Source organism: Lagopus muta, chromosome 4 (genome assembly GCF_023343835.1).
Source record: "Lagopus muta isolate bLagMut1 chromosome 4, bLagMut1 primary, whole genome shotgun sequence".
Classification (NCBI taxonomy): Eukaryota; Metazoa; Chordata; class Aves; order Galliformes; family Phasianidae; genus Lagopus; species Lagopus muta.
The window spans coordinates 11,089,692-11,116,464 of record NC_064436.1 but is presented as its reverse complement, the minus strand read 5'-3'; the positions used below and the strand labels follow the sequence as shown (position 1 = coordinate 11,116,464).

Genomic DNA, 26,773 nt, shown 5'->3' with positions numbered 1-26,773 from the left:
AAGCCTCCACCATTGAGCTGTGCTTCTCCTCACCTCTACTCAGCCACTCGCATTGCAAGAGAGTTGCTTGGGCAGAAAGATCAAAAGAGAGGTAATAAATCCATGTTTAGCTTATAGCTGTGGTGTTTTAAATAGAGCCCCATGTTTCTGACTCATCACAAAGCGCAATCACTGCAAACAGCCCACATGAATAGAATCACACCTGAGAGCCACTTGGTCTCGCTTTTCCACTCGCTATGGGAGAGATGGATTAAAATGAACATGTTCAGCTCCCTAACATCTGCTCAGCAAATGCTGACATAAATCACAGGTTAGAATATAGCGTATTTGCCACATCCTGAATATCAATAGTCAAGACAAAAACCAGGGTGAAATCCCGGACTCACTAAGGTCCATGGCAGAAGTCCCATGGATTTCAGGCAGACCGGTGTTTTAATGCAGACTGTTACCAGATGATGGATTTGAGGACCATTTGATAAACGCCAAGTGGAAAAAAAAAAACAAACAACAACTTTTGTGGTAGGTGCACTAAAACGCATTGCTATCATCCAAAAAGCAGTACACAGAACAAATGCATCTCAGCAACAGCTATGGCCTCCTTCTTAAGCAGCACCCTTCTCACTTAGAAAAACCGGAAATCCTTCTAATCAGATTCACCCAAGCAAGGAGATTTAGATACACCAAATTCATTTTAAGAGATATCTCTTCTTGGTGCTATGTCACAATTAGATAGCCTATGTTTAGATGAAAGTGTGCTGAAATGATACCTGCTAACAGCCCACTTCCCAAGAACAGTACCCAGCTGTAGCTAGGAACAGCTGGCAACTAAGGATTTTAAATTCATCTTCTACAGCACAGTGTTTTTCCCATTTGAGAAATGAAATGGGTTTGGTAGCTCTAATTTACACAGTACAGCATCTTATCCACGCTCAAATGTTTTTCTCCATGTGTTGAACAGAACCTCTTACATTTGAAGCAGCAGGTATAAAAGGGGAAGCTGTTACTAAAATAAAACAGCAGTCTTAAACAGAAATCAAACCATGCAACAGCTAATACAACAAACCTAGAGGTAACATGCTGTGCTCCGTAGTGTGGCTGATGCTATTTTTCTTTAGGTCCTTAAAAATGAAGACATGCCTCCAGACAGTTATTCTTAAAATCATCCAAAGCTGAGATGAACTGCTGTAAATGCATACTTCTCTCAGTATGATTCTCAGGTTGCCTGTACATTTAAGAAGATGAATTTACACCGGTCACACAATTAAAATTAATCTGTAACCCCAAGGACAAATTGCAACTCCTTTTTTTTCCCCTCTCTATGGGTAGCATCTTCACACTCCTAAACCAACAGAACACAATCACTGAGCTACTACAAGCACATTCAGCAAACCTGCATGTTAAGAGAGATTTTAAGATACTCTGAAATTAATTTAAAACCATTATTATGGGTCTTTGTTCACATTCCCTCAATGATTTCATCAAATTTTCCTCACAAACCAAACAAAGAAATTGTTATTCTTAAACAACTGGCCATAAACCCCATCTGACATCTCAAGCTAATTGTAGTCTCACTCATACTACATAAACCATGAAGAATTAAATTGCAGCTTCACTAACCTATCTTACATCCAGCTCAACTGTTCTGGTCCAGAAGCAAATGCTGACACCAAACATTATTAGCAAGAAAGACCTTTCAGCCCTATCTACAGAAAAGGTTGAGCCTACAAGGCAAGAACCACCTCAATTGTAACACTGGCATTCCCACAGCCTTTAATATCTGTACCAACAGCATCAGTTACCCCGGTTTATTCTGCCACCAGTCCCTCAAGCAGGGATGCTAATTGTCTTCAACTGTTCAAGGCAAAGTTGACCGCTGATACGTTTCCAAACTGGGGGTAGAAGTTACTAGAGGGGTTCCAGCAGACTCCAATTCTACATTCCCCCTTCCCAGTTCTACTGAGCAGAGCTTCAGCCATGCAATAGTTTAGAAAAAGCTGCAGTTCCAACCCCTGCCCAGTGCTCCACAGCACAGAATATGAGACACTTGATGCAAAGTCACCTAAAAGATAGCAGTGCCATTAGTGCTCTCTACTGGATAGAAATGTAATTACTCCAAAAATGTAGCAGGAATCTCAGTAATGAGGTGGGGTGCAAAAAACACTCGTATTTGAATTACATGTCTTGGACTACCTTTATTAAAAACTTGTACTACTCAATGCAGCAAGTAAAAAACTTACTCTGAGATGAAATAAATGACACAAAATACGGCCGAAATTACAACTCCAACCTGAAGTATGGGAGTAAAGAGAAAAAAGTTAATACTGCAGAAGAATACTCAAGTTGGGGTAGTTTTGATCCAAAGCGTTCCTTCCTGTTCTTCACAATACCTGCTGGTATTGCACAGGTTAGTTTGCCGCTAACAACTGAAAACCAATTTCCAAAGTTCATATTGCTCTGAAAAACAATGGTGTATTTGAAGTCATAAAATAGTTCTCTTCATCACTCTGCATACTCGTATACTCTGTATTACTTAAGGGGTAGGGAAACAAAGAATTCTTCTGTTGGGTCCCAAAGATCTGAAGGAAAATACCTATCCTAAAAAAAGCTGAGACTCAGGAGTTTCAAAGGATGAGTTAATATATACCTTGGCTTCATTTTCATCTTCTTCCAGTGCTTTGTTCACCATCTGTTAGTTTTCCTCTCAAGTGAGATTTCTATCATGTCAGATTTGACACTTAAAGAGTATGCATCATGCATTAAAAACAAGAAGTATATTCAGACTAGAGAGTTCCTTCGAAAAAATTCAATAGCTTTTTCCAAAAGTCAGAGACAAAACCCCAAATATTCACTTCCATCCAAACAAGTTTGCTTGAATGCAGGTGAGCAGGGGACCAGACACCTGTTTAGCTCAACTAACCATAAAAAAAAAATAAGGTCAGTTACTTTGACCAGATGGCTGATACACATTTTTCCCCACATTGTCTTCTTTATGTACACATGACGTCTGAAGTTGCAAAAGTTTTGCTCAAACATCTCGTCTCAAAGAATACGAAATCCAGTTTTGCACACCCATGCTCTCTGAAGCTCATGCTTACTTTTATTTCCAGCTACCCCCACCTTAAAAAAAAAAAATCTCTTCTACTTATTTCTCTTCAATCAGATCTTCTCAAATCTGAGCATTCATACCCACTCCCAGAATGCAGACAGGGGAATGCCCAAGAGCTACTGCTCTGTAGTTCATCCTGTTCTATCCAGTTCAGCACATCCACAGCACCAAGAAGGACCAAGTACGATAGACGTGAGCTGAATTTCCAAGCAGCCTTGTCAAAAAAAGTTAAGTTACTCACTTCATTTTGACCTGAACTTGAACTTTGGCTATTCACTCACAAACGGAGAAAAACTGATTATAAACTGTCTCTTAGATAGGTCTCCAGAAAAATTAGGAGTTCCAGAACAATCTATTATGTTACTCAAAGCCTGTGATTAAAGGAAACATTCTTCTCCTAGAAGTATACTTAAGTCTGCAGCACATGAACACAGGACACACTACAAAGAAACTGTACTAATATTACTGCTGTCTTAGCATATACGCTACATGCTTTCCACCTCTTAGCACACCGTATGAGACCACGGGAACAGTACTCTTGTAAGCTGCATATAGGGATGTACTGACAGCACCTAGGATCCCACATGAGGAAAAAAGTAGTATCTTCTTCAGAAAGCCTACTATTTGCTTTTAACAAGCTCAGTATTGTTTGTTTTCTGATCGACTTCCCCAGATTCATACTACTTATCCTCACGTCTTCATTCACATCAACCCCCAAATGCAAAGTACATATGATATCATCATTTGGGTTAGTTCAACAGTTGCTTTCTATACCATCGCCAATTCTTTTTACCAACAAGTTCTGCATAGCTGCTGTTTCATCAACAGCAAATAACTCTCGCAGCCCTACTATTTTTCAGCACAGAACTAGCAGTTCCTACTGAAGCCAAAGCAAGCTACAATTAGGCTCTCTGCTATGTTCAAGCTAGATCTGTCCTCTACCTCGGTATTTAGGAGGTAGAAGTTACTCAAAGCCAAACTGAGACTGCTCAGGTCAAGAATAATTATTCAATTAGCCTGAATTGGTCTTGCAAGAAGGGAAGGTTCCCACGATTTTATCCACACACACAGTACTCAACTGAATCCTGAGACCACATAAAGGCATATGTTTCTAATGCCAGAGGGAGGTGTGGGCAGCCAACTAGGAGACAACTTCATAATGCACACTCTAAGGGCAGCCCAAACCTTTCTCTTCCTTCCCACATAATTCATCACCCAGGAGTAACTTCGGGATTATTAGCAGGTCTGTTAATTGTTTCAGTTTCCTAAGTATTCTCTTTGTCAAAAAAGAAAAAAATTAACACCAAAAAACTTCTTCCAACTTGCAGTCACAGGAGTCTTCAAAAGAAATACATACATAAGCAGTTGAAAAGTGTCTTTATTTATAGTGGTCTTCATTTATAGTAGTTCGTGCCATAATTTCCTTTATCACTGATAACTGCTGCATTTCTAATGATGTTTATGACCTTGAATAAACGTCAAAAGAAAATTAAATCATCTCTGTAGACTTAAGTAACCCAATGAACAACTCTGGCAGACACCTACCCTAAAACCCATGAGTCCAACACCCTTCTCCCAGTTAACAGCTTTCTCTGCCCCCCCACTAGTAAAGTAAACCAGTGTGCTCTTCTGTTTGTTCTCAATTAGTTTAGCTATGAGTAACGGTTGATCTCAATTCAACAACTATTTAACTGTAGTGATTTGTGTTGTGCTGATTCCATCCAAACAAACTTGAACTCAGGCTGCCCCTTTTCCCTGGTAGAACAAGCATAATAAGCATTACTATCGTGAACAGAGAAGGCAACTCAAGCAAAACACACTGATCTTACTGCAACGCATGACATTCACCTACTGTCAACATCAGGTTCTCTGCATCCATTTAGCTCAATACCACCTGTCACCCTTAACTGATTTTTCATGGACCTGCATACTCCCTCAAGCTGAGATTTACAGATATTATTTACAAAATATACTTAACATACTTTAAAAAAAAAAAACAAACACTACTACCATATTTTACTGAAATATCTTTCCTCTCAGATCACACTGAAAGCTTATATGCTTTCAGACACCTTCTGAGTCATTTAAAATATACATATAGACTTCTTTCCACCGTCCCACAAATGTGCATTAAAACACTCAACTGCCCCCACATTTTTTTCAACTGATACAATGTACCATTAAATATTTAATCCAATTCACAACAACAAGGTTTAAGCATAGGCACGCTGCAACCCAAGACTGCTATACTTAGTATTTCAGCAGACCAAAACCATGAAAAAACACAGCAAAACCATTAAATAACATTCTTTTACGGAGTTAAGCATCAAATTCTGTAATTCTTTAAAGAACACTTGAGAAGAAGTGAGAGCCATTTGAAAAACAAATTAAAGCATTAATTAAAGTATTAATCAGTATTTTCCACGTGCCTATTGACAGGTTTTCCTACACACAGCAGAGAGTTGAGGAGGACTTAGCCTGGTAACAAAGCACTGCTGACAGAATATCTACCTTCTAGTGGAATTACACAGAAGTCACAACTCTATGGCAGATGCACATGGTTATATCATTACAATATACACAAACCGTCAATCAGGTTAGAGCCATTCTTTCCTTCCTGTGGTGTCGCAGACCCATTTCAGCCCAGCACCAGCACATCTTCCTTACCTCCCCCTTTCGTACACATGTGTGCTGCTCCCACAGCTGCCAGTCCATCCCCAGGGGCGTCCCTGAAGGGGTGAGGGCCAGAATACAGCGCTGCTCCACCTCAGGCTCCTCCTACTGTGGCCCTGAGGCCAGGCCCAGTTCCACGTGCACCCCAGGACTGGCTGCTCTGAGGTGCTGAGGGTGACAAAGGCCCAAGATGGCCGCCAGGCAAGGTGCGCCTCCTTGTGGCAGCCAGCAACCTGCCCATCACTTCAGGGCACACAGCAGCATCCTGCTTATCAACAGAGCAGCAGCAGGCTGTGCATTTTGTCAGGCCTGATTCCAGTACAACCGGGTCAAGAAAGTGTTATTAATCACAGTGGGAAAAAATGTAATATGAACTGTGTATCCTGAATCCACACACTTGCCAAGAATCCAACAAGTTTGGAAAAACGCTTTCTCTAACCTGAGCCTTAAAAACAGTTTGTAATGTCAAGTGAGGAAGCCCCAGAGAAGAGCACTGTTCTAGGAAGGGACTGGAAGGGGCCTCTATGTATCAGGTCTGGTTACCTACTGTTCAGACACTGTTCTGCATTTTATTTCTCACACAGATATACTTGCCTCTTCCTTAAGGCAGGTCTTGGCTTTAAGTCTGTTACGGAGTTAATCCTTGTGATCAAGCAGTTTCTAATCTAAGACTTAATTACAGAAAGTTTGTACTTCCTTTTGTTTTAACTCTTATTTAGCTCACAATGCTTCCAGTCTTCACCTATAATTTCCAGAAGAAAAGAACACTCACTACATACTGGCTTAGACTTAAAGCTTACCCATCAAAGGAAACTTCTAGGAGACAGCAGATAAAATATTTAACTTTGCAGAGCAGGCAACAACGGGGAAAAAAAAGTGCTAGCCAGAACTAGTTATTTTTTCTTACTTCTTCAATGATGGCTTTTCTCTCCTCATCGTGGATAAACACACTCAGGTACTGTAATCATTTCTTATGTTTGTGATACTCACAGCAACCCAGTGTAATTCTCCATGTCAAGAAAAACACACAAAAATCAACTTCAGGGAATAAAGTCAATGCAACTCCGTGGACCAATGATACAAAGACCAAAACATAATCTTGCCAAAAGCAAATATGATTTTTAGAGGACCCTCTTGTTTGGTACAACATTAAATACTTCAAGAAATGAAACAACAACTAAATATCAGAAATATTGTTATACATCTTTCTACTTATTCAACTCGCAAAGAAAACAAATTAAGAGTGGAGTAAGAGAAGTGAATAAACAAATCATCCAGCATTCATTCACAGGCAACAGAAATCGAAGTACCATATGTACACTGCTCTTCATCTGTCTGGAACATGCAGAGCCGTTACTGTAAACAAAGAAGAAGGCTTACAATTTCAAGAAATACTTCTCTGCTCCCACTAGCTTTATTGAAGCCTTCCACATTAAGTATCTATCTGCCTTTGAGGGCTGTCAGGTCAGAAGGCAGACTTGTAAAAAGGTATGTTAGGTTTAAAAACATAAGCTGTATAATTCAAAGTAACTGCATCAACAGGACAAAGCAAAAACCTTCAGAGACTTCCAGTTTTAAACTGTGGCATTACTCTGTTATGAAGTTACCAAATGTAATATTTTAATTATAATAGGCAAACTAGAGTGTAGAAAGCCTTCCAAGAGCTCATGAAACACATACACGATAGGTACACAAAAATCATACCACACATTTTTTAGGTAGGCTACTTTTACTGGAGAGCATGAAAAGCAAAACCGACCTTTACAAAAGCCTGATTTCATATAGAGTAGAAACATCTGCTCCTGCTTTTAATTTTGCTGTTTTAAAATTAACAGTTAACTCATTTGGAGACAGAAAACATTCCCACTCTAACACAAATTAACAGCTTTTAAGTGCGCCCTTCCCACAATTTGGTAAAAAAAAAAGCCCAAACAAACCAGATTAACCTTAAAACTGGAATTAAGTCGGAGAAAATCCTAAAAGGAAATAAAAAACCCTCTTAGACTGAAAGCTACCAAATGTAAAGGTGGAGTGAGCTTCAAGAAAACTTCACTCAAGCAAGCTAAATGAGAATATTCTTCACGTTGGTCTCATAACACTTCCCATCTCACAGCTGAACCCACCAGTACAACTGAGATAGCTGACATACAACAGTCAAAACAGAGCATGGAAGCCATTTAATGAAACTGAAGGTGATCTGCTTTCTTGAACAGCAACATATGAACCAATAGCAGAGCAAGTAACAATTTTAGTGACAATATAAAAATAGTTTGCAAGCTAGGATACCTTACTGTGGACTAAAATCCATTTACTCAGCACTATAGGAACCAAGTTAAACTTAGTTTATGCTTTTAAAAGGCATTTTCAGAAAAAAAATATTGTACAGTTTAACTACCACCTGCCAGGTTCGCATGCTTTTTAAAGATGCACTTTGTCACTAAGTAGAATATAAAAAACACAGCAAAACAGTGCAGAATTTTCTAAAAAGTATTTTAAATAAATTTACACTTCAGTATAAGATTATTCAAGTTCAGAATCAATCACCACATTTAGTGTAACTCATTTACTTTTGTTATCCTCATTGCACATCAAAAACAGTTTCTAATTCTGTCGAGACTAGAAGAGTGGTTTCCTTGACTTATGCTGGCCCAATATGCCAGTAGACGTCGCTCCACAGATGTCATTTTGGTCTTCTGCAGACAATTAAAGCCTGAACTCATCAACTATTTCTCATTTAAAAAATTAAAAACAAAAACAAACCACAAGGCAAAATTTTGAAGGACTTTTACAAGCACAGACCCTCAGCAAGGATCCATATAGGTAGCCTTCCTATGATTTCCTAAGTGTAGTTCAAAATTTATGACTGACCTCTTTAACCAATGCAGCCATGAAAATAATAATTCTCTAGGTATATTCCTCTGATTCAAAAATAAAGGACAAACTTAGTCCTTTTTTAAGCTTTTACTTCTGGAAACCAAATAGCTTTCTAGAAACACTTGATTCCTAACACTGACAAGAAAAATTAACCACGACCATTTTCTTCCTTTTCCGCAGTCTCAGAAAGCTTGATTTAAGTTACAGTACTGCAAGGCACATACAGAATCTCTTCCTTTCAAATACACAGCATATATATTCCCTGAAATAATTTTAAAACTCTCAAAACAATAAAAAATGCTACAAAGTTATTAACTTCTATTTAAAAACATTGTTCCCACAGAACATGCACTTTTGTGGAAAATAGCTTTGCAAATATTTATATTTTTCTTCTTTACACTCATACTGTAAATATATTGAATATTTTTAGAAGTACTGTATCAATTCACATTAATTTATTGCCTTCATTGTATGATTGCATCATCTCTAGAAACTATGAAGTTATCAGACTTGTAAATAAGGTGGAATGGGAAACTATGCATGTAGTTTAACCCATCTGAAAGGACTTGCACATACAACAACGCCACCAGAGTCAAAATCAACTTGCTTCATTGAGTGGATAAAGTCTATGGAAAATGATGTAAATGCATTTGTTTAAATGCAGAGGTGTTAGAACCTACTTAAAAATCTCAATTTTCTGTCTTTAGGGAAAGCATATCTTACTATAAAAGCAATTGAATTTTTAAGAGGTAGTTTTTTTTCCATTATGCGCTTATTTATTTCAAATAAAAGGTACGCAAGAATTGCTTTTGCTCAACATTTGCTTTTAGACAAGGATGAAGTCTCTAAACTTCGTACAGTAAGTTCAACGTTTAACTGTCCTCAGCGGTACCGCGCTGCTTTAGAACCAGTGTATTCCAGGTCATCTGCCTAGTCAAAACACTAATCTACCAACAGTACTGAATCCACCCCCTCCTCCTCCACCTGCTGGTCCGCAACTTCCCGGGGGATCATTGTCATCAAATCCATTGGGGCGGAAAGAGCACGAGGCTGAGGCAGCTTGAAGTGCCTGCGTTCGAGCACTAAGCTCTTGCTCCTGAAATCAAAGAATATTAAATCAATTTTAAACCCAAGTATTAATTCCACTGAATCAACTAAATACTAGAGTAGCACACAAGAAAAAACACCAAAAAGATAAACAAGTATTTAGTTTACATTCAGTGTGGACTTTCGAGTTATTGTGATGCTAACCCTCTATTAACATCAGTGTGCAGTATTCAATAAAGCTCTAAAGACAATATTAGTTAGGTTCTGGAAAACTCAAGGAGGTACCTCTACAAGCAGTAGAGATAAGAAAAGAGACTCTTGACACCTTTATTAATCAGGTGACAGGCTTGTAAGAAACTAAAAACTGAATGAGTAAAGGCTCTTCTCTCAGGGATATTATACACTGGTTTTTCACTCCAACTACTTTCACATACCTTGCAATACTCTGTCTTTAGTATCCCTTCCTGAAATTGGCTAAGAGCTTCAAAAGTTAAGCGGGGCAAAAAAGAGGTAGGGTTCTGAAAAACTGACATGACATCAAAAGCTTAATTGAGGAGACAATAAAAGTATTTAGGTGCTAAGAATCAGACTGACAGAACTTCATGTGGCAACTGGCCATTACACACTACCCCATAAGGCAACAGGAGGAAATATTAACAGGGTCTTCATAATTACATTGGTCACCTTGAGTTTCTACCTTACTCCTCCACCTTCGGATGGAAGCAAGGAACAACATCAAGAACCTCAAAGACTTGTTATACTACTGTGAAAGCACTAGGCTTAAATTTCTCAATGTACTTTCACGGGTGCTAAAGATACTTAAGCATTGAGTTGGAAATTTTACTACGATTTTTACTGCATTCATACCAATGGAAGAAGTCAGCTCCGAAAAGCTTCACGTGATTTGGAACTGCAGCTGAAGAAGCCATGCTATCTTATGCTACCTCATGCAGCCGAGAGAAGTATCATTAAAAAAAAATCATAGGACAGGTAATTCAACTACTCAGAAATCAGCAACAAAGGTACAATTGAAGCTCTCTGTTTTGTCAAATAATTGCAGCTATTCTAAAGGAATTTCACACTGAGGTTTCACTCTTCCTTCTTATTTTGAACTTTACTACTTTTAATTTGAATAGGCCTTAAGCTCATACAGGAGCATCTTAATGAATCAAAAGCCAAACAAGAGAACTGTTCAACTGTTACACAGCCTAAACACAATGTAGCAGTGGTCAAAACAAGCTACATTTTACTGTGGAACACTGCATTTCACTCTTTTTTTTAAAAAAAAAAAAAACAAAACACCTGAGGAGGTGACAATAAGGTAGAGCTCTCAGGGCAGAAAAGCAAAGCAAGCCAAAAGTAGACTCCAGTCACTAACAAGTAGTCTCCACTTTAAGTGTCACTTTATGGTGACAGCATTTGTATAACTACAGTTGTACAAATTCAGTGTCTCTTCAAGTGAAAATATGCTTGTAACAACAGTAAGAGTTTTTTTATATACTTCTACCTATTATATACTTCTTCCTATTTTATTTATTTGTTAGAGGCAATGAAAATCAGTAGCTTGAACAGCTTTTCCTGCACCGAATTACAAGTACTAAAAGGACCAGCACAAACACCTTCACTAAAAATTGTTTCAACTACAATGCACTAGACATTTTAACTCATGCTTCCTATCTAATGGTGAAAGCCCATTAACCTACTAAGACCAGAATCAACACAGAAGCCAGACTTGACATTTATATAGTATACTAGAATGCTTAAAAGCTACCTTTTCACCCCCTTATAAATTGTTTCTTGGAAGTTTTAAGGAGACTGTTCTTCACGTATTACCTTAATCTTACCTGCAAGTATAGTTTGTTATCTTTTGTAATTGCATCCATGAGGTCTTTTTGTAGGGGAGGGTCTCCATTCACCCAGAGTCCATTTGCTGAATTTGCATTGTAGCCACAGGTACTATTCTGTTTTTTGTAAAACAGAACATAAGCAGTGTCCTTTGGAAACCTACTGGTAATTTTCTGGACTGACTGAAATGAGGTAAATGTCACTCTGCTGTCATTGAATAAAAACCATTCTTTTGGCATCTCAGTGTCCAGCTCACTTTCTATAACAGTACAGGGACTCTCCTCTGCTAACAACTTATTCTGAGGAGAAATTACAGAAAAAGCTTGAGACTGGTGACACTGTCCTGAAGAACCCGAACCAGTAACATTTCTAGCATATGAGTAGTAATGTCCACTTTCAGAGGATACACCAGAGTGCACCACCACAGAACTTAGCACGTAGGGCACCAGCTGTGGGCAGGACACTTCATCAGCACCTGAGGGCTTCAGTTTTTTAGCAAGATTTTCTCCAACATCAGAAACCTCAACATCAACAGACCAACTTCCTGAAACCACAGCTAGAGGGGATGTTGCTCTTCTGACTGGCACTTCCAAAAGAAGTGGCAGAGAAACACTGTCCAAGATTTTACGTCTTATATGACACTTTGGATCATATGAAAATCTCAGAAGAGTGAGAATGAGGTATTCAGGTTCCTCAATGATTTGCATAGTTTTCTCAGCATTGTGTAGAGAGGCACACTTCTCACAATAATACTTATTGTCTCCACTAAGGATCTCAGGTGCCAGAAAATAATTCAGTAAGTCCGTTACCGATGGGGTGCTTTTCCCTACTAGTGCAGAAGAAACATCCCTACTATCTTGATCCTTGTTCAATTCAGATTTTGTCTCAGAGTTTGGCTCAGCAGAAAAATCCTTTAGGATTCCTTCATTTGTAAGTGCGTTGCTTCCACCATTTACTTCCAAGCTACTGAGAGGTATTTCTCCAGCTGAAGTTGCTGAAATAGTAGTTTGCACCACAGAGCCATCTTTGATTTCAGAATGTTCCACACATTTCACACTAGCGCTTTCCAAGGACATCGGAGGACAAAAAGCTAAAGAGAGATCTGTAAAAGCTTCCTCCTTTTGAGATGTGCTTTTGCAGTTCAAACAGCAGATAGTAGTCTTCAGTTTTCCTCCAAACATTCTCTCTATGAGAGTTCTTTCTTCACTCCCCTTACAAAGTGCTTCGGCAAATACCTGTGCTTTAGGGACAGTTTCTTGTGCCTGGGACTCTTCATTCTTCCTACTTTCAGCAGACTTTGCTGAAGACAATGCTTTCAAAGTTCTCTCTTCTTCATGCAACCTGAAGACAAAAAGAGATCTGAGTAACTACTCCATTTTCTCAAAAAATACTGCTGCACCACTCAAGATTTTTTTCCAGTTACACTTAAAAGTTGTTAAACAGATAGAAACATCTTTAAATTAAAAAAAACAATTTTATTACTTACATAATCAAGCTACATAGTTCAGTACTATCCAATAGTATTAAGTCACAGTATAAAGGCATTTCATGCAAATCTCATTATATCTAACACAGTAAATATGCTCTGTGAACCAGCAGTTATTCAGAAGTCTAACAATCAATGTTTATTAACTGTTACTTTAAGAAATCAGTTCCCCACTTGCCTGGCTCCTTATGTCAAATTTCCTAAGAGAAGAAATAGCTGTTTAAGTAGTGCTGTATTACTTCAGAGGAGAACAAAAGGTCTGGATTGTGCAGCCAAGAAAGTTATAGCAAAAGAAATCCAAGACAGGGAAAAAAGGACACTTGCACAACTGAGATGAATTCAGTCTCCGTAAAAATACTCAGCAGGTCAAAATTAACAAGTAACTAATATATTCTGTGGGGTTTTTTTGTTTTACCTGTCATTAATTCACTTAAATTATTAACACACATACATACCTTCCTGACTTATCTAACCCACGTGAATTATAGCTGCATACGCTAACATAACACTTCAGACAAATGACCAAACAGCTTTCAGCAACCACAGAAGCTTCATGATGGGACCACAGCTAATGTAATTAATACCCAAGTTTAGGTTTTTAAGAACAAAAACCACCACCAATCTAACCTGCTTTCAATGACATGGAGACAAGGCTGTATTCAGACTTAACCATGGATTAAACATACTAAGGTTTCACAGATGATACATCTATCATAGAACAGGAGACAGTCAGGCAACGAACCCAGAACTCCCACCATTCACTCACACAAAGGAGCTCTTGAATGACTGCACCTAATGACAAGTTCACCATTACACAACAGGGTTTCTACCCATTAATGACATAACTATACCTGTTGAGCAGGAACCGGAGATATTCTGAGCAATCCTGTTGTGATTGAGGGGTGAACCACGGCGGTCTGGAAGCCTCAAGGAAAATTCTAGGAGCATACGCCTCCCTCTGTTAGCATATGGGAGAAACAGAAGAGGTATGTACAAATTGCTTCATGATTACTTGCATACTGACAGCTGGACTCTGGCTAACATTATTCTAAAGGAACTGTAGCATGGTCTACATACAGACCATTTCTGTATCACAATCATGAGGATAAAGATGAGTATTGGTCATTAATATTGCAGCAATTTCCTCTAGTATAAAAAAATAAAAGCAAGTGGATCCTCTAAGCAAGCAGTAAGCATGTATCAAGCATAAGCCAGATATTATGCCTAAAAACAAGTTATTCTTCTTGCTGGCAAACTTAAAAAGAAGAAAGCATTTATTTTTTTTATAAGAAAACCACTAACTCATTAATACCACACTCATATTTAAGGTGACCTATCCTCATTTTCACAGGGACTATCTTTCATTTAACACCAGTAAAATATTTTGTTTGAGAATGAACTTTGATAAATGAAGTAACTTGAAACACGATGAAATTTCAAGGAGAAATCACTTTAGAAGGTGACAGTTTATTCTATTAAGTTGCATAAAATCAACTGGTATATTAATCAACTGGTATATCACATCAGGTCTTGTTGGGATTTTTTGATTTTGCCTTCTGAAAGAAAACCTTCAACAGCTCACAGTGTCCCACTTATGAAACAGATTTCTCCATCAAGACCTGAACACTTATAGGCAGTCTCAGTCCCTACAAATCTACATTTTTAATATACTCAAGAGTATGCTTATGGCATCACGTTTGTTCTTAAATTCTAGCACATAAACCTAAGCTTAAGAAAGAGAAGATGAAAAAATCACCTACCTGGGTATGGGCCAAAAACGCAAAAAGATGCTGTAATTTTCTCATCAATGAATTACAACCATTTAGATTCAGAGATAAAACATGTCTTCTGAAACTGAAAGAAGAGGCAGACAGTTGCCCTGGTAGATTTATAGCAGTAACGCAGTCAACATTCCAGCTCATATTACTTCAGTTTGAAAGAAGGCAAAACGTGCAACACCTTCCCTCAATTCCTGGACTCTGCTCTATAGCAGAAATGCAAAACTATTGTACAGTACGAACTTATCACTAGGAAGTTCCTATTAATATTCAAATGTTTAGAAATGAACTTTTTTTCCCAACAGCTTCTAGAGAATAACAAAAAGATAATCATGAAATTTTCACAATATTAAAGGGAACAAAGAAAAAAATGACTTATCTAGAATCTGGAAGTCAGACATATTACTCTCATTTTAGATACTGAAGAAATAGCTGATATCTGACTCAGCCTATCATAAGCTCAATGCACATATCTTTTTGACAATGGACAGAAAGGGTCAGGATTTTTAACTGCTAAAACTGCAGTTCCACTGAGTTGGACCTTAACAAAGCAGCCAGTAATTACCGTGCAGAGAAACTCACTCAGCCTTAGGTAGCTGAGTAACCCAGGGCATGTTTATACTCTGTGTAAAGCAATTCAATTGCAACAGCTAACTAGCCACAGTTGACAACAATAGCGCTATAGTTAAGCAGCTCTAGGGGAAAGAGCTGGTAAAAAGGACTTACTCAGTAGCCATGTAAAGTGCCTGAATAATGCTGTTCATGTAGCAGGTATTCCCTAGGTTAATCAGGCCCGTCTTCCCAGTTTCAGATTTTCCAGGAAGTCTAGATAAACAAGACGGCAAAGAATTGGATTGAGAAGTCCAGGCACTCTGACTGAGAATCAGCTTCATTTTCTCTTCGCTGGGCTTGGGCATATCCTACAAGAGAAACATGAACAAAATAGGCTTTTATACTTATTATTAACACCCAGCAGTCTTCTACATCTTCCCTTGCTCCCCTTCTATCCACTGGGTTATCGCTAGCCCAGGAGACATGCGTTACAATCGCCTTTTGAGAATACTTAGAGCACAAATACCTTTAGCCAGTACTATGCCACCTACTATGGCAAAAGAAAACCAAACAACAGCAACAAAAACAAGCAACCAAGAAACCCAAAACACTCCAAGGCTTTTTTTTTTTGTCACCTCCCAAATGACACAAATTAGGGGGTGGGGAGATACCTTTGATCAGCTTACTCAGGCAATCCCCTTTGCCCCCAAAACAACTCCTCAAATTCCATGAATTTGAAGAACACCTAAATACCCTTATTCTGCTGGAGACAGAATCCTGCTCTGTCAAATCAAAGTGTAAGAATGAAAAGAAAAAGAAAGTAAAAACGCTAAGTACACAAGAGGCTTCTTCAACATTCAAGATGTTAAAACCAGGCAATAATAACTAACATATTGTTTCCTGTGTTTTTTTTGTTTTGTTTTAGATGTTTGTTAAGAAAATGTGCATTATATAACGAAATTTGAGAGCTGCTCTAGAAGTAATGTCTTCCATTTTATTATGTTGGCCCAAGACGTGGAAAGCAGATTACATAATTTAGCTGATTACAGATATTTCTGAAAGGCTGTTATAATTGCCTTTCGGACGCTCAGGACAACTTCTATTTTGCTTTGCTTTTGAATATTTCAAGCAGGTAGAATTACTATTAAATTATGCAGTTAATTCTTTCCTCAAAGAAGATACTCCACAGAGACTAGATCACAGCCTTTACATTTGAGATAACAAAACAGCAACATCTCATGTCTGTATCCTTAATATACCTTAAAAACTTCCAGAATGGGTTCATAGAGCTCTGGAAAACCTGAATAATGATACATCATACAATGTATCAACTCAGCCAACTGCATCAAGAACGCTGTACTCGAAGGCAAACCATCACTTTTGAAGGAGTGAACCAAGCCGACCACATGTGGGACAATCTAAATGGGAAAGGAACAAAAGAAAAGTGTTAAAAAGCAATTCTGTTCTCTGATTTTGTTCTACAAACAGTACTGTTCTGCACACCCAAAATAGCAGGAAAGATTTTGCTCTCAAGTAAAAAGTGACTGAGAAACCCGAAAAGTATATGCATGATTCTCTTAAAAAAAGCACGATTTAGTATTCAATGCTCTCCTCAGCTCATATATCAAGTTCTGGAACTTCATGAACACAGAAAACACACGTTCAGTTTTCCCATCTGTCATGCATCCATAGTACTCATCTTATTAACCCATCTTAGAACTGCTGACCTGTTGGAGCATGTCTTTGTAGCTCTCCTCTGGACAGGTGCAGGGGATGGAACACCTGCCCTATGAAGACTGGCTGAGAGAGTAGGGGCTGCTCACACTGGAAGAGACAAGGCTCTGAGGAGACCTAACAGTGGCCTTTTAGTATCTAACACAGGACTAAAAGAAGAGGACAGAGCCTCTCCAAGGGAAATGGTTTCAAACTACAAGGAAATTTAGATTGCACGTAAGAAAGCACTTTTTTTTGCTTATTTTTTTTTAAACAATAGGGATGGTAAGGCATTGTAACAGGTTGCCCACAGATGAGGCGGAAGACCAATCCTGGAATACATTAAAGGTCAGGCTGGTCAGGATTCTGGGCAACCTCACGTAGCTGTAGGTGTCCCTGTACACTGCGGGGCAGTTGGACTAGACGACCTTTAAGTGTCCCTTCCAGCTCCAACCACGACATGATTCTGTGATTAACGACACAACAGCAACCATTTCACTTCTGTGCTGCCACTAACAGCTGTATATCCTGCTCTCATTTCACAGATAAAGTTAAAAAAAATAACCCTCTTGATTTTTCTTTAACTGACTGTAGTACTTGCCATCTCAAGCAAAAGAAAACATGTGTTCTATTGCAACTTAGAAATCGGTTTGTAGCTCCACCTAGCGTCAGAGCCAAGACAGCAGTACCTACAAAGCTTACGAAGCCTGCCATCAGTGCAACCTATTAGCAAATGAGCTCAAATACACTGCTGCTGAAAATGGCATATAAAACAAAGATTTACTCCACTTCTCTCATCTTCAATGCAGTTCTATCTCCATTTTTAAATACGACTTTTTTCTTTTTTTTACACTTGAGTCTAAAGAAAACCCCAAGTAGAAAGTTATCTCACTGCAAACCCAAGAAGAGTAGCAGCTTCTCTCAGTGAACTGAACTATTTTAGACATCTTTCGACTTTCACGAGATTCACTGCAGAAGAAATGGATAGAACTATTTCTCATCACAAAGAGCTTACAAACTGTTTGGCAGTAAAGACAGGAAATAAATAAGAAACTGTCTAAAATAATGATATTCTTACAAGTATATTAATTACAAGAATTAATCTGATGTTTTGGCATCAGAACGAAGAGCCAAGGACAAAATATTCATTACTTTTGCAAATACCATTTGTTCTGTAAGTATGAATAGTATGTTTTTATCTTACAAGCAGACCATAGTCACTGTAAAAAAAAAAGATACCTACTGTTTTAAAATGCCAACACTAAAACTAACTGTTCAATGACCTACAGAACGAGAAGCTCCAATTAAAAACTTATTACTTGACAGAAGTCTATACAGAAATGAGGCTGTCTTCCAAGAATGCGATTTGCAAACACTAGATGTACAATACAGTAGTTTTGCTCTAAGCACATAGGGAGAGTAGAACGCAGAAGCCCACATCTGTCTAACAATCAAAATCTTGCTTACAGCAAGCTGCGTAATAGTCCAAGTTCAACTCTGAATATATGCAAAATTATCATTTTTTGCTGAGGTTGAATCCAAGTTTCATACTTCAGAATCATCTGTGATTAAGATACACATTGTGAGCACAAAACATTTTTCTTCTATTAATAAAAGTCAATCATGTAATGATCAAGCATTGGGAGGGGAAATATTAACTTAGATACGCAAAAAAACCCACATTCCTAGAATAAGCCTTCTGTCCACCTCTTATTTTACACTTCTCAGAAGAACAAAAAAATTAACAAAAAGAACGAGATGTTTACATTTTGAGCATGTTCAAAGCAACTTGCTTATTTCATGTGTTTTGCATCCTAGATCAGGATTAGGGCAGGGGAGGGAACAGAGAGAAGCATAAGACTGGTCATTAAAATAATACCAAAACAGGCTTAAGACAATTACTCTAACTTATGCAACACATTTGAGATTGCTTCAAGCATAGGAGCCTTGTAGACAACTTAAAAAACAACACGTGCATGCCAGGATGTTGTTATGATTGAGTCTTAGAGAGCCATCTCTCACTTAAAAACAACTTCAGGGTAGGCACTGACTTTGAGGAAGGTGAATGTGTTACACATCTCGCTGAACAAATGCAGTCGGTCACTCAGAGCTTAAATCAAAGTCCCTAAATTCTATTTCTTTTCACATACAATTGAAAAATCCCATGTGAAATAAATTTCACAGAACTGAACCATTTATTGAGGAACTTACCAAATGAAAAGCTTCAGGAGAATGCTGGAAGCTAAGTAACATATGAGAAAGAACAGCAAGGGCACCGGGTCTTACTAAAGGAAACCAAAGTCGATTGAAGACCTAAAAAAAAACAAACCAAAAAAAAAAAACACTTAATAAATCTAGAAAGACATTGATCAAATTGTAAACAGATTTCCCAACTGACAACCACTTGAAACAAAGAAACATCACGTGTAACTGAAAGCTATTTTACATCACCTATGCAGGACAACAAGACCAAAGACTTGAATGCAAAAAAAAAAGCCTGCAGTTGCACAGCTGTTACAAAACCCTTTTCCTCTCCTTCACTTTTATTCTTTTCCAACATACCAGTTCTATCTTCATCAGAGTGACATCAATAAGGATAGTAAATTTCTGGACTGCAGCTAGTCCTTTCAGCAGTGCAATCACCCATGTTTCCACATGCTGAGCCAGAGGCCAAGACAACCAGTCAATCATTCTGAAAGATAAGGAAAAACTGTTAATGAAACAAAACCCAAGTATATGTCATTCACTTCAACCTCAACAAAAAGGTTCTGTGCACACAGAGATACACAAGAAGTAATGAAATAATTTAAAAAGCACAAGCAAAAAACATGAAGTACTGTGTAGACTTTGCATTCAAGATGAAGCCAGCTTTTACAGACCTTATGACAAGATTCAATTTATGGCAAAAAGCTTAGAACTAAAAATGAAGAAGTGTCATTAATTGGAAATATTCCCTCCTATAGAATTTACCACAGATGAGACCAAAACTGACTAGTTTGAAAAGACACCACTAAGCTAAAGCATTTTATGTTTTTTTTCCTACCACGGTGTGGTCACGCTGTGAAGCATGTTACGCAGCAAGGCTGTGGCACCTCCATCTCTGCAGAAAGCTCTTAACTCAGTTGGGCAATACCTTGAGCAACGAGGCCCAACTTCAGTGCTTAGCCCCACTTGGAGCAGGACTGCTCTGGACAGTATCCCAAGGATGCTTTCACCCTACACAATGCTACGCCTCTGTTCTATAATTCTACAGAAGGGGGAAGTTAGAAGTAGATTTATTGCCTTCTGAAAAAGATCCTCCAAAATTAATTTGTTACAAGCCTAAGTTCTAGAACAGCTGAACAGATTACAAGTAACCAGCCTAACAGTTGGTATGAGTATGAACATGCTCAGTTAGCAGGCTTCTACCCTACTTCATAGAAAGGGAAAGTACAAAAAAGCATGGATGCTATACAAATGCATCTTGCCACACACCAGACACGCAGAGCTTTTACATGTAGTCATATATACATTCTGCCATCACCAGCCAAGAGGAACACAGAGAATCTAACTGCTTTAGCAGTCAGCTGTTCCATGTACATGCAACTGTAGGAGAAAGCTACTATCTCACAACTTCATACTGTCACTCAAACACCAGGTAATTTATCAGTATTTAGTGGTGAAGGAACACAAGCTGCTCTTGTTTTCTGAAGAAAGGACAAAGCAGTAAAGAACTCAAACACATAATAAATCACCTATATGAGAACCAATATCAAATTACATTAGACCTTCCATTCTCTAGCATTTAGCTTAAACCACTTAGTCATTTGCAACCAGGAAAGACAAATTTCAGAGTGAAACATGGCATAAAAGCTTTGGAAGAGAATTCATCTGTACAAGCCATCTGAAAATCATCAGCTGCACATGCCACAAGGCTTGTGACATTCAATCTGAAAAAAACAAACAAACATAAACAAGTCCTACATTCTTCTTGGAGAATGAAGCGTTCCAATCAGTATGAAAAGAAAGTTTCACAGCCCAGCTTCAAAGCTAAAGAAGTGAGTTTAGCAAGACCAGACACGAATTATGGGCATGCTATTACATCATAAAAATAAAGCAAAAGAAAAAAATGCTAGAACTTACATGTAGTTGATAATTTGGAACTGAGAAGTGCATAGTACATATATATTCTAAATTTTGTCTTGCAATTACAATCCGCTCACATACAAGACATTTAAATGCTTCTATAAAATAAAAAATCATAAGGACTGCCTTTTTAAGAATTAGCAACAGATCTGTTTGGATTTCCCCAGGGTTATCACAATGACTGGAAAAAGCAAGCCAGCATCATAATCTTTACTCTGAATTCATGCAATGGTGCCTTTTCTTCACAATGTTAACCTCAGGTGTTTTCTATGAGCAGTCTTTCCATAAGCTTTCTAAAGTGGGGAATTCAATGCCAGCCAAAACTCCTTTCCCCTGCAAAAAATTTACAGATGAGATCCCTAAGCCTCAAAGTCCTATAGTCTTCAGCATTCATCCTACCACTCTACCTTCAATTTGTAAACTTGTTATTTTTCAATAGTGACACAACATCCTTCATGGTTAAAAACAAAGGACAAAATATTTAGTTTTCCTAATTAACTTTTCAGAGTTGTTTGTTGTTTTTTTCTTCCCCCTCAGTAGAGCTCCACATAATTACCTCTGTTCTGAAATACTACCATTCCTATAATACATGCAACTTCAACAACGCTAATGTAAAAACTCGAAACGAAAAACACTGCTTTGGGTGGAAGCTGGGGCTTCCTGTGTTCCATCCCAAAACTGGTCATATGACGACATCTTGTGTCATCTCCATTCAGTATAATTACTATTTAACTAATAGTTAAATGTTACTGATAGAACAACTACTATTTCAGTACGATGAACACTGTAAACAAGTCTCATTCTCCACACAACTGATATACGTAGATCTCCCATCCTGAAAAATTATTTCTGCTCTTAAAAGCAGAGTTGACGTTCTTACAAAACTAAACTAAAAAGTCAAAAGAAAAAAATAGAACTAAATTTTTGACATGCTTTGATCTGTCTTCAACATAAAATCTGAGATCTGGTCGATGACATCAGACACTGCAGTTATCAGATGCTCTCTGCATTGCACTTACTCAGTTCCTACTGAATTTTTATACAGAGACAGATAAGGAACACGATGATAGTGTATAATGACAGGATTTTTTTGTTTGTTTGTCTAGAAAAATATCCCAAAGGCCTTGAGAGGACCTTCTTCCTCATATCACTCTATAACAGCCTGTTATCCAATGCGCTTAAGAAAGACAGTATCTGTGACCTTTGGACAGAGTAAGATATTCATTCCTCTCAGCATCCTAAAGAAGCAACTTCTGTGAAAATATCTTCAGGGCTATCGGACAGACTCCAGCGACTTAGGTGCAGATAAATCCTGTTAAAAACCAGCCGAACAACAAGAACCCTCAGACTACTACTAGGCATACCAGCTCCCAAAACTCTGTGTTCACATTCAGTCAGGCTCTCCAGCATTCATGATAGCTGTCCTTAGGAATTGAGTAACCAGGTCTCTAAACTGCAGTAACCAAAGTTCTGTTGAGTTTTATCACAAGCCTTGATGTGCTCGGAGTTCTGCACCTTTTGGAAATGAGGTAAGCCTGATGACAACAGTCATTCACTGCTCCAAGCACTCCAGCAGCGTTATTACCTCCTCTATGACCGCACATTGTGACACTCACAGTGGGATCAAGCATCCCCTCAGCACACTTGCAGATGACATCAAGCTGTGCGGTGCAGCCAACATGCCTGAGAGATGGAAGGCCATTCAGGGACACCTACACAGACACGAGCAGCGGGCCCAGGAGAACCTTATGAGGCTCAACAAATTTAAGTGCAAGGTCTTGCATATGAGTCACAGCAACCTGGGTTGTCATGAAACCATCTAAAAATGAAAACAGGACATTCCTCGAAAGTCAGTGCCCTGAACTAAAAACACATTCTTAAAAATCAACCATTTCTTCTACAAATCCAGTAAGTAAGAGCACATGGCCCTTTCAAAAGCAAGACGAAAAACTCCTCCATGCAGCTGGTATTACGAGGCAGCACTTAGAGCTGTTGTTCTAGTGGTACAGTTATACAGCCCTGATCTGTTTAAGCTTGTAATACAACATGAATATTAAAATTAAACTAACATGAACATTAATCACCAGCACACTAACAGCAAGCAATTTGTATGCAAAGAATCCTGTGAATTTCCCAGCTCTGAATATTAGCCTGCCATGCATCTTCATTGAAGAGTACTCAATCAACCGGACTCTTTACAGGTTCCCAAACGACGGTATTATGTTTCCAAAACAAATGTCTTCCCAATTTAAACACAGTGTTTTCAGAAATATCCTCAGTATTCTACTAAGATATGTATGAAGTATATGAAGGTAAATGAAAAACATAATACTTAAGAAATATTAAAAGCTTTTTTGGACAAGACAAATTTCCAAATGCCTCCTCCTGTTAAAATTCTTCACACATTTTCTACCTGTGTTCAACAGAATCTTCTTCCAAAGCCACGAGGAAAAATTAATACTAAAGAACTTCAATAACGGCTTACTTATCCTTTGTCATCTTCCTACATTAGCACTATTTACATTTCTGAAGACACCAGCCCAGATCACTCTCTGAATTAGTATTAATAGCACTATAATCTTGATGTTTATGTTTATATTAGGGACAGGAATATAATAAGCAATTGTCTTTACATCATTCCTATTTTTCCACAAATTCAATAACATGCAACGGACCACTGAAGGTTTGAAAGACAATGGAAAGAGGTACTGTCCCCCACAAAACCTACTAAGAAGTCATGAAGATACATAAGCTCTGCATTTCCTAGTTTAAGCTGTCTCAAGAGCAAACATCATCTGGAAGCAACACAGCCTCCCTCTAGTTTCTGTTTAAATCTCTTCTCTCTCCTGTCTCAGCAAAGCATGAGAAAGAAGCCACAATAGCAACAAGGGCTGTAACTTTAAACTGAAACCTCGCTGGTAACATCCACAGCATCAGAAATACACCTTAGTTTAACAAATCAAAGAGCATAACTTCACGTGACGTTATAAAAGGGTCTCCCTCTTTTTTGTTTGTTTCAATTTAATTATTTTAAACTTAAGTGACAAGTAGCTTCAAAAAAAGGCAAGATTGAGACTTCTCTCCCTTCCCCAGTGAAATACAGTACCTGCACAGCGCTTGAGTCATACTGGCATCTTTCACATTTGGATCTGTAGTAAGGCTCATGATGAGTACTGTAATCATCTGCAAAGGTATATGCTGCACAAGACTTGCCAGTGCAACAGAGGGTTCAAATGCAGTATCTGTAAGAGTTGAACATGCCATGTTGTAAGAACCAAGAACAAGCCCCTACTGGAAAACTATGCTTTATTTTCCCACCAGCTTTGTTGCAGCAATGAAGTTCTGAAGCGATGAACCTATCCTACACCAAACATTACAGAATCACAGACTGGCCAGGGTTGGAAGGGACCTCAAGGATCACAAATCTCCAACCTCCTTGCCACACACAGGGCCACCAACCTCCCCACTTAATACCAGACCAGGCTGCCCGGAGCCCCATCCGACCTGGCCTTGAACACCTCCAGGGACGGGGCATCCACAACCTCTCTGGGCAGCTGTTCCAGCACCTCACCACTCGCATAGTGAAGAACTTCCCCCTGACATCCAACCTAAATCTTCCCTCCCTCAACTTAAAATCATTTCCCCTTGTGCTGCTTTATCTATCCTTACAAAGAGTCTGTAGGCTCCCTTTAGGTACTGAAGGGCTGCAATGAGGTCACCCCACATTCCACCATCCCACAGGAAAACAGATCAAGGTTTCAATGACTTAAGCACATGAATAACACTTTCCGGTTATGTAACATCCCTGAAAGAAGGTGAGAGTCTACTAACTTGTTGCTTTACTCCCCATGGAACTGGTAAGTGCACCTAAATGCCAGCACCACACAACCATTCACTGCACTGCCTGCTAAGACTGGAGACAGAACATGTGAAATACTGGCTATGCTCAACCTCAGTAACTGGCCAGTAACTGTACTGCGTTGTAAAGTTTCCTAGGGGCCTCAACTGTAGAAGAAATTACATTTGTTAATGCCATAGTACTTAGTAAATGTCTGAGGTCAAAAAGAACCAATGTAAAAATCTCATCTACATCCCTCAGGCAGCATATCCTTCCTAAGCTTTATGTTCTTCTAGCTCTGGAGAATGAGCAGCTCGAAGGCCTGACGATATCCGCCCATAGGGAGGACCATTTCCCTCCAATACCGAACTCTAGCTTTATCTGTTAAGACATTCAAAACCGGTCTTCCAGCGCATCTTACACAGCGTTACAGTACTTCACTCCTAAACTCACACACAACAAGCTCGCAAACCAATCGAGCGCCACGACCCCCTACCTTCTCACCGGGGACCTCCGCATCCTTGACCATCGGTCGGCATCCGAGCACGGGCGCGAGGATTCAGCGGCCCCGGGCCAGCCCCGCGGCGACACGGCTGCGGCCCTCCCGCTCCCTGAGCTCGAGCTCCCGGGGCCGGCGGCCGCCCCTTCCTCTTCCTCCTCCCCCTCCGACCCCGCCCCGCTCCCCGCGGCGGCGCTCACCGGCGGCGGCGATGACGGCGAAGAGCTCCTGCAGGGAGGGCAGCAGCGTGTCGGGCTCGGCCTTCCAGACGCTGCGCAGCAGCCCGCTGACCTGCGTCACCTGCGAGACGTAGAGGCGCAGCTCGGCCTCGCGGCTGCCCCGGCTCTGGAAGTGGGCGATGCTGCGCACCAGCTGCTGGCAGAAGGCGAGCGAGAGCTTCCTGCCGCGGGGCAGGCACTGCGGGAAGTCGCCCAGCAGCTGGCACAGGCGAGCGCAGAGCGGCGGCGCGGGCCGCTCACACACCATGCGAAGGGCCTCCACCTGCAGCAGCTCGAAGAGCTCCAGCACCGAGGGGCAGCTCATGATGAGGCGCAGCCCCGCCTGGATGTAGTCGAGGATGGCCGGGTCGCGGCAGCTCAGCTCGCCGTAGCCGCGCTGCAGGAGGCCGAGGACCAGTCCCCGGTCGAAGAAGGCCTCGAACTCGGCGCGATGGTAGCGCCCGTAGGCCTCCAGCACCTGGCGGCCCACCTGCCGCTGGAAGGCGTCGGGGCCCTGCAACACCAGCCGGGTGCCGAGCGCGAACATGGCGCGGCACTGCGCCTGGCTCAGCGGCGTCTCGGCCAGCTCCACCACCCGCCGCACGATGACGCGCTTCAGCGGCAGCGGGTGGGACGAGCTCACCAGTCCCTCCAGGATCTTGTCCATGGCGGCCGGGCGGCGGCGAACCGGCCCGGGCCTCGGCGGGGACCGCCGCCGTCGTCTTCGTCGTCGCCGCCGCCTCTCCGCGGCCCTCCCGTCGCCCCGGCGCGCTATGCCGGCCTGAGGGCGGCGGCCCCGCGAGCCGCTGCAGTACCGCCGCGACCCCAACGGCGACGGCTGAGCGTTCCTCGACGACCCGGAAGCGAAGAGACACAAACAGGAAGCGAAGAGCCGCGCAAGCGCCTGCCGGCAGCCTCCTTGTAGCGGCACTGGCCAATGGCGGCGCGGGGCGGGGCCGCGGTGCAGCGGTTTGCCTGTGCTGTAGGGGCGTCCCGCGGTTCCAAAGGTCTGTGGGCGG

General features: G+C 40.2%; 1 protein-coding gene across 2 annotated transcripts; it reads right to left on the bottom strand.

Annotated features, from left to right (window-relative positions):
* Positions 1-5,088: 5,088 nt before the first annotated feature.
* On the bottom strand, positions 5,089-26,522 carry USP38 (ubiquitin specific peptidase 38). Of its 2 annotated transcripts, none has more exons than XM_048941057.1 (10): positions 25,737-26,522; positions 24,306-24,441; positions 19,637-19,766; positions 19,286-19,387; positions 16,621-16,779; positions 15,536-15,729; positions 14,792-14,885; positions 13,883-13,989; positions 11,545-12,886; positions 5,089-9,749 (listed from the first exon to the last, which is right to left on the bottom strand). In XM_048941057.1, the coding sequence occupies exons 1-10, from the start codon at positions 26,419-26,421 to the stop codon at positions 9,588-9,590; spliced, it is 3,111 nt and encodes a 1,036-aa protein (XP_048797014.1). In that variant the 5' UTR covers positions 26,422-26,522; the 3' UTR covers positions 5,089-9,587. The 2 variants fall into 2 exon arrangements, with proteins under 2 accessions (XP_048797014.1, XP_048797015.1); XM_048941058.1 differs by lacking the exon at positions 25,737-26,522 and adding an exon at positions 25,534-25,680.
* Between the last annotated feature and the right edge of the window lie 251 nt (positions 26,523-26,773).

Coding starts and splice junctions, on each gene's coding strand:
- USP38 (XM_048941057.1), bottom strand. CDS start 26,421: ATGGACAAGATCCTGGAGGGACTGGTGAGCTCGTCCCACCCGCTGCCG. Junction 19,388..19,636: donor CTCTGATGAAGATAGAACTG/GTATGTTGGAAA, acceptor GTTTTTTTTTAG/GTCTTCAATCGACTTTGGTT. Junction 14,886..15,535: donor GCACTTTACATGGCTACTGA/GTAAGTCCTTTT, acceptor CTCTTCTTTCAG/TTTCAGAAGACATGTTTTAT.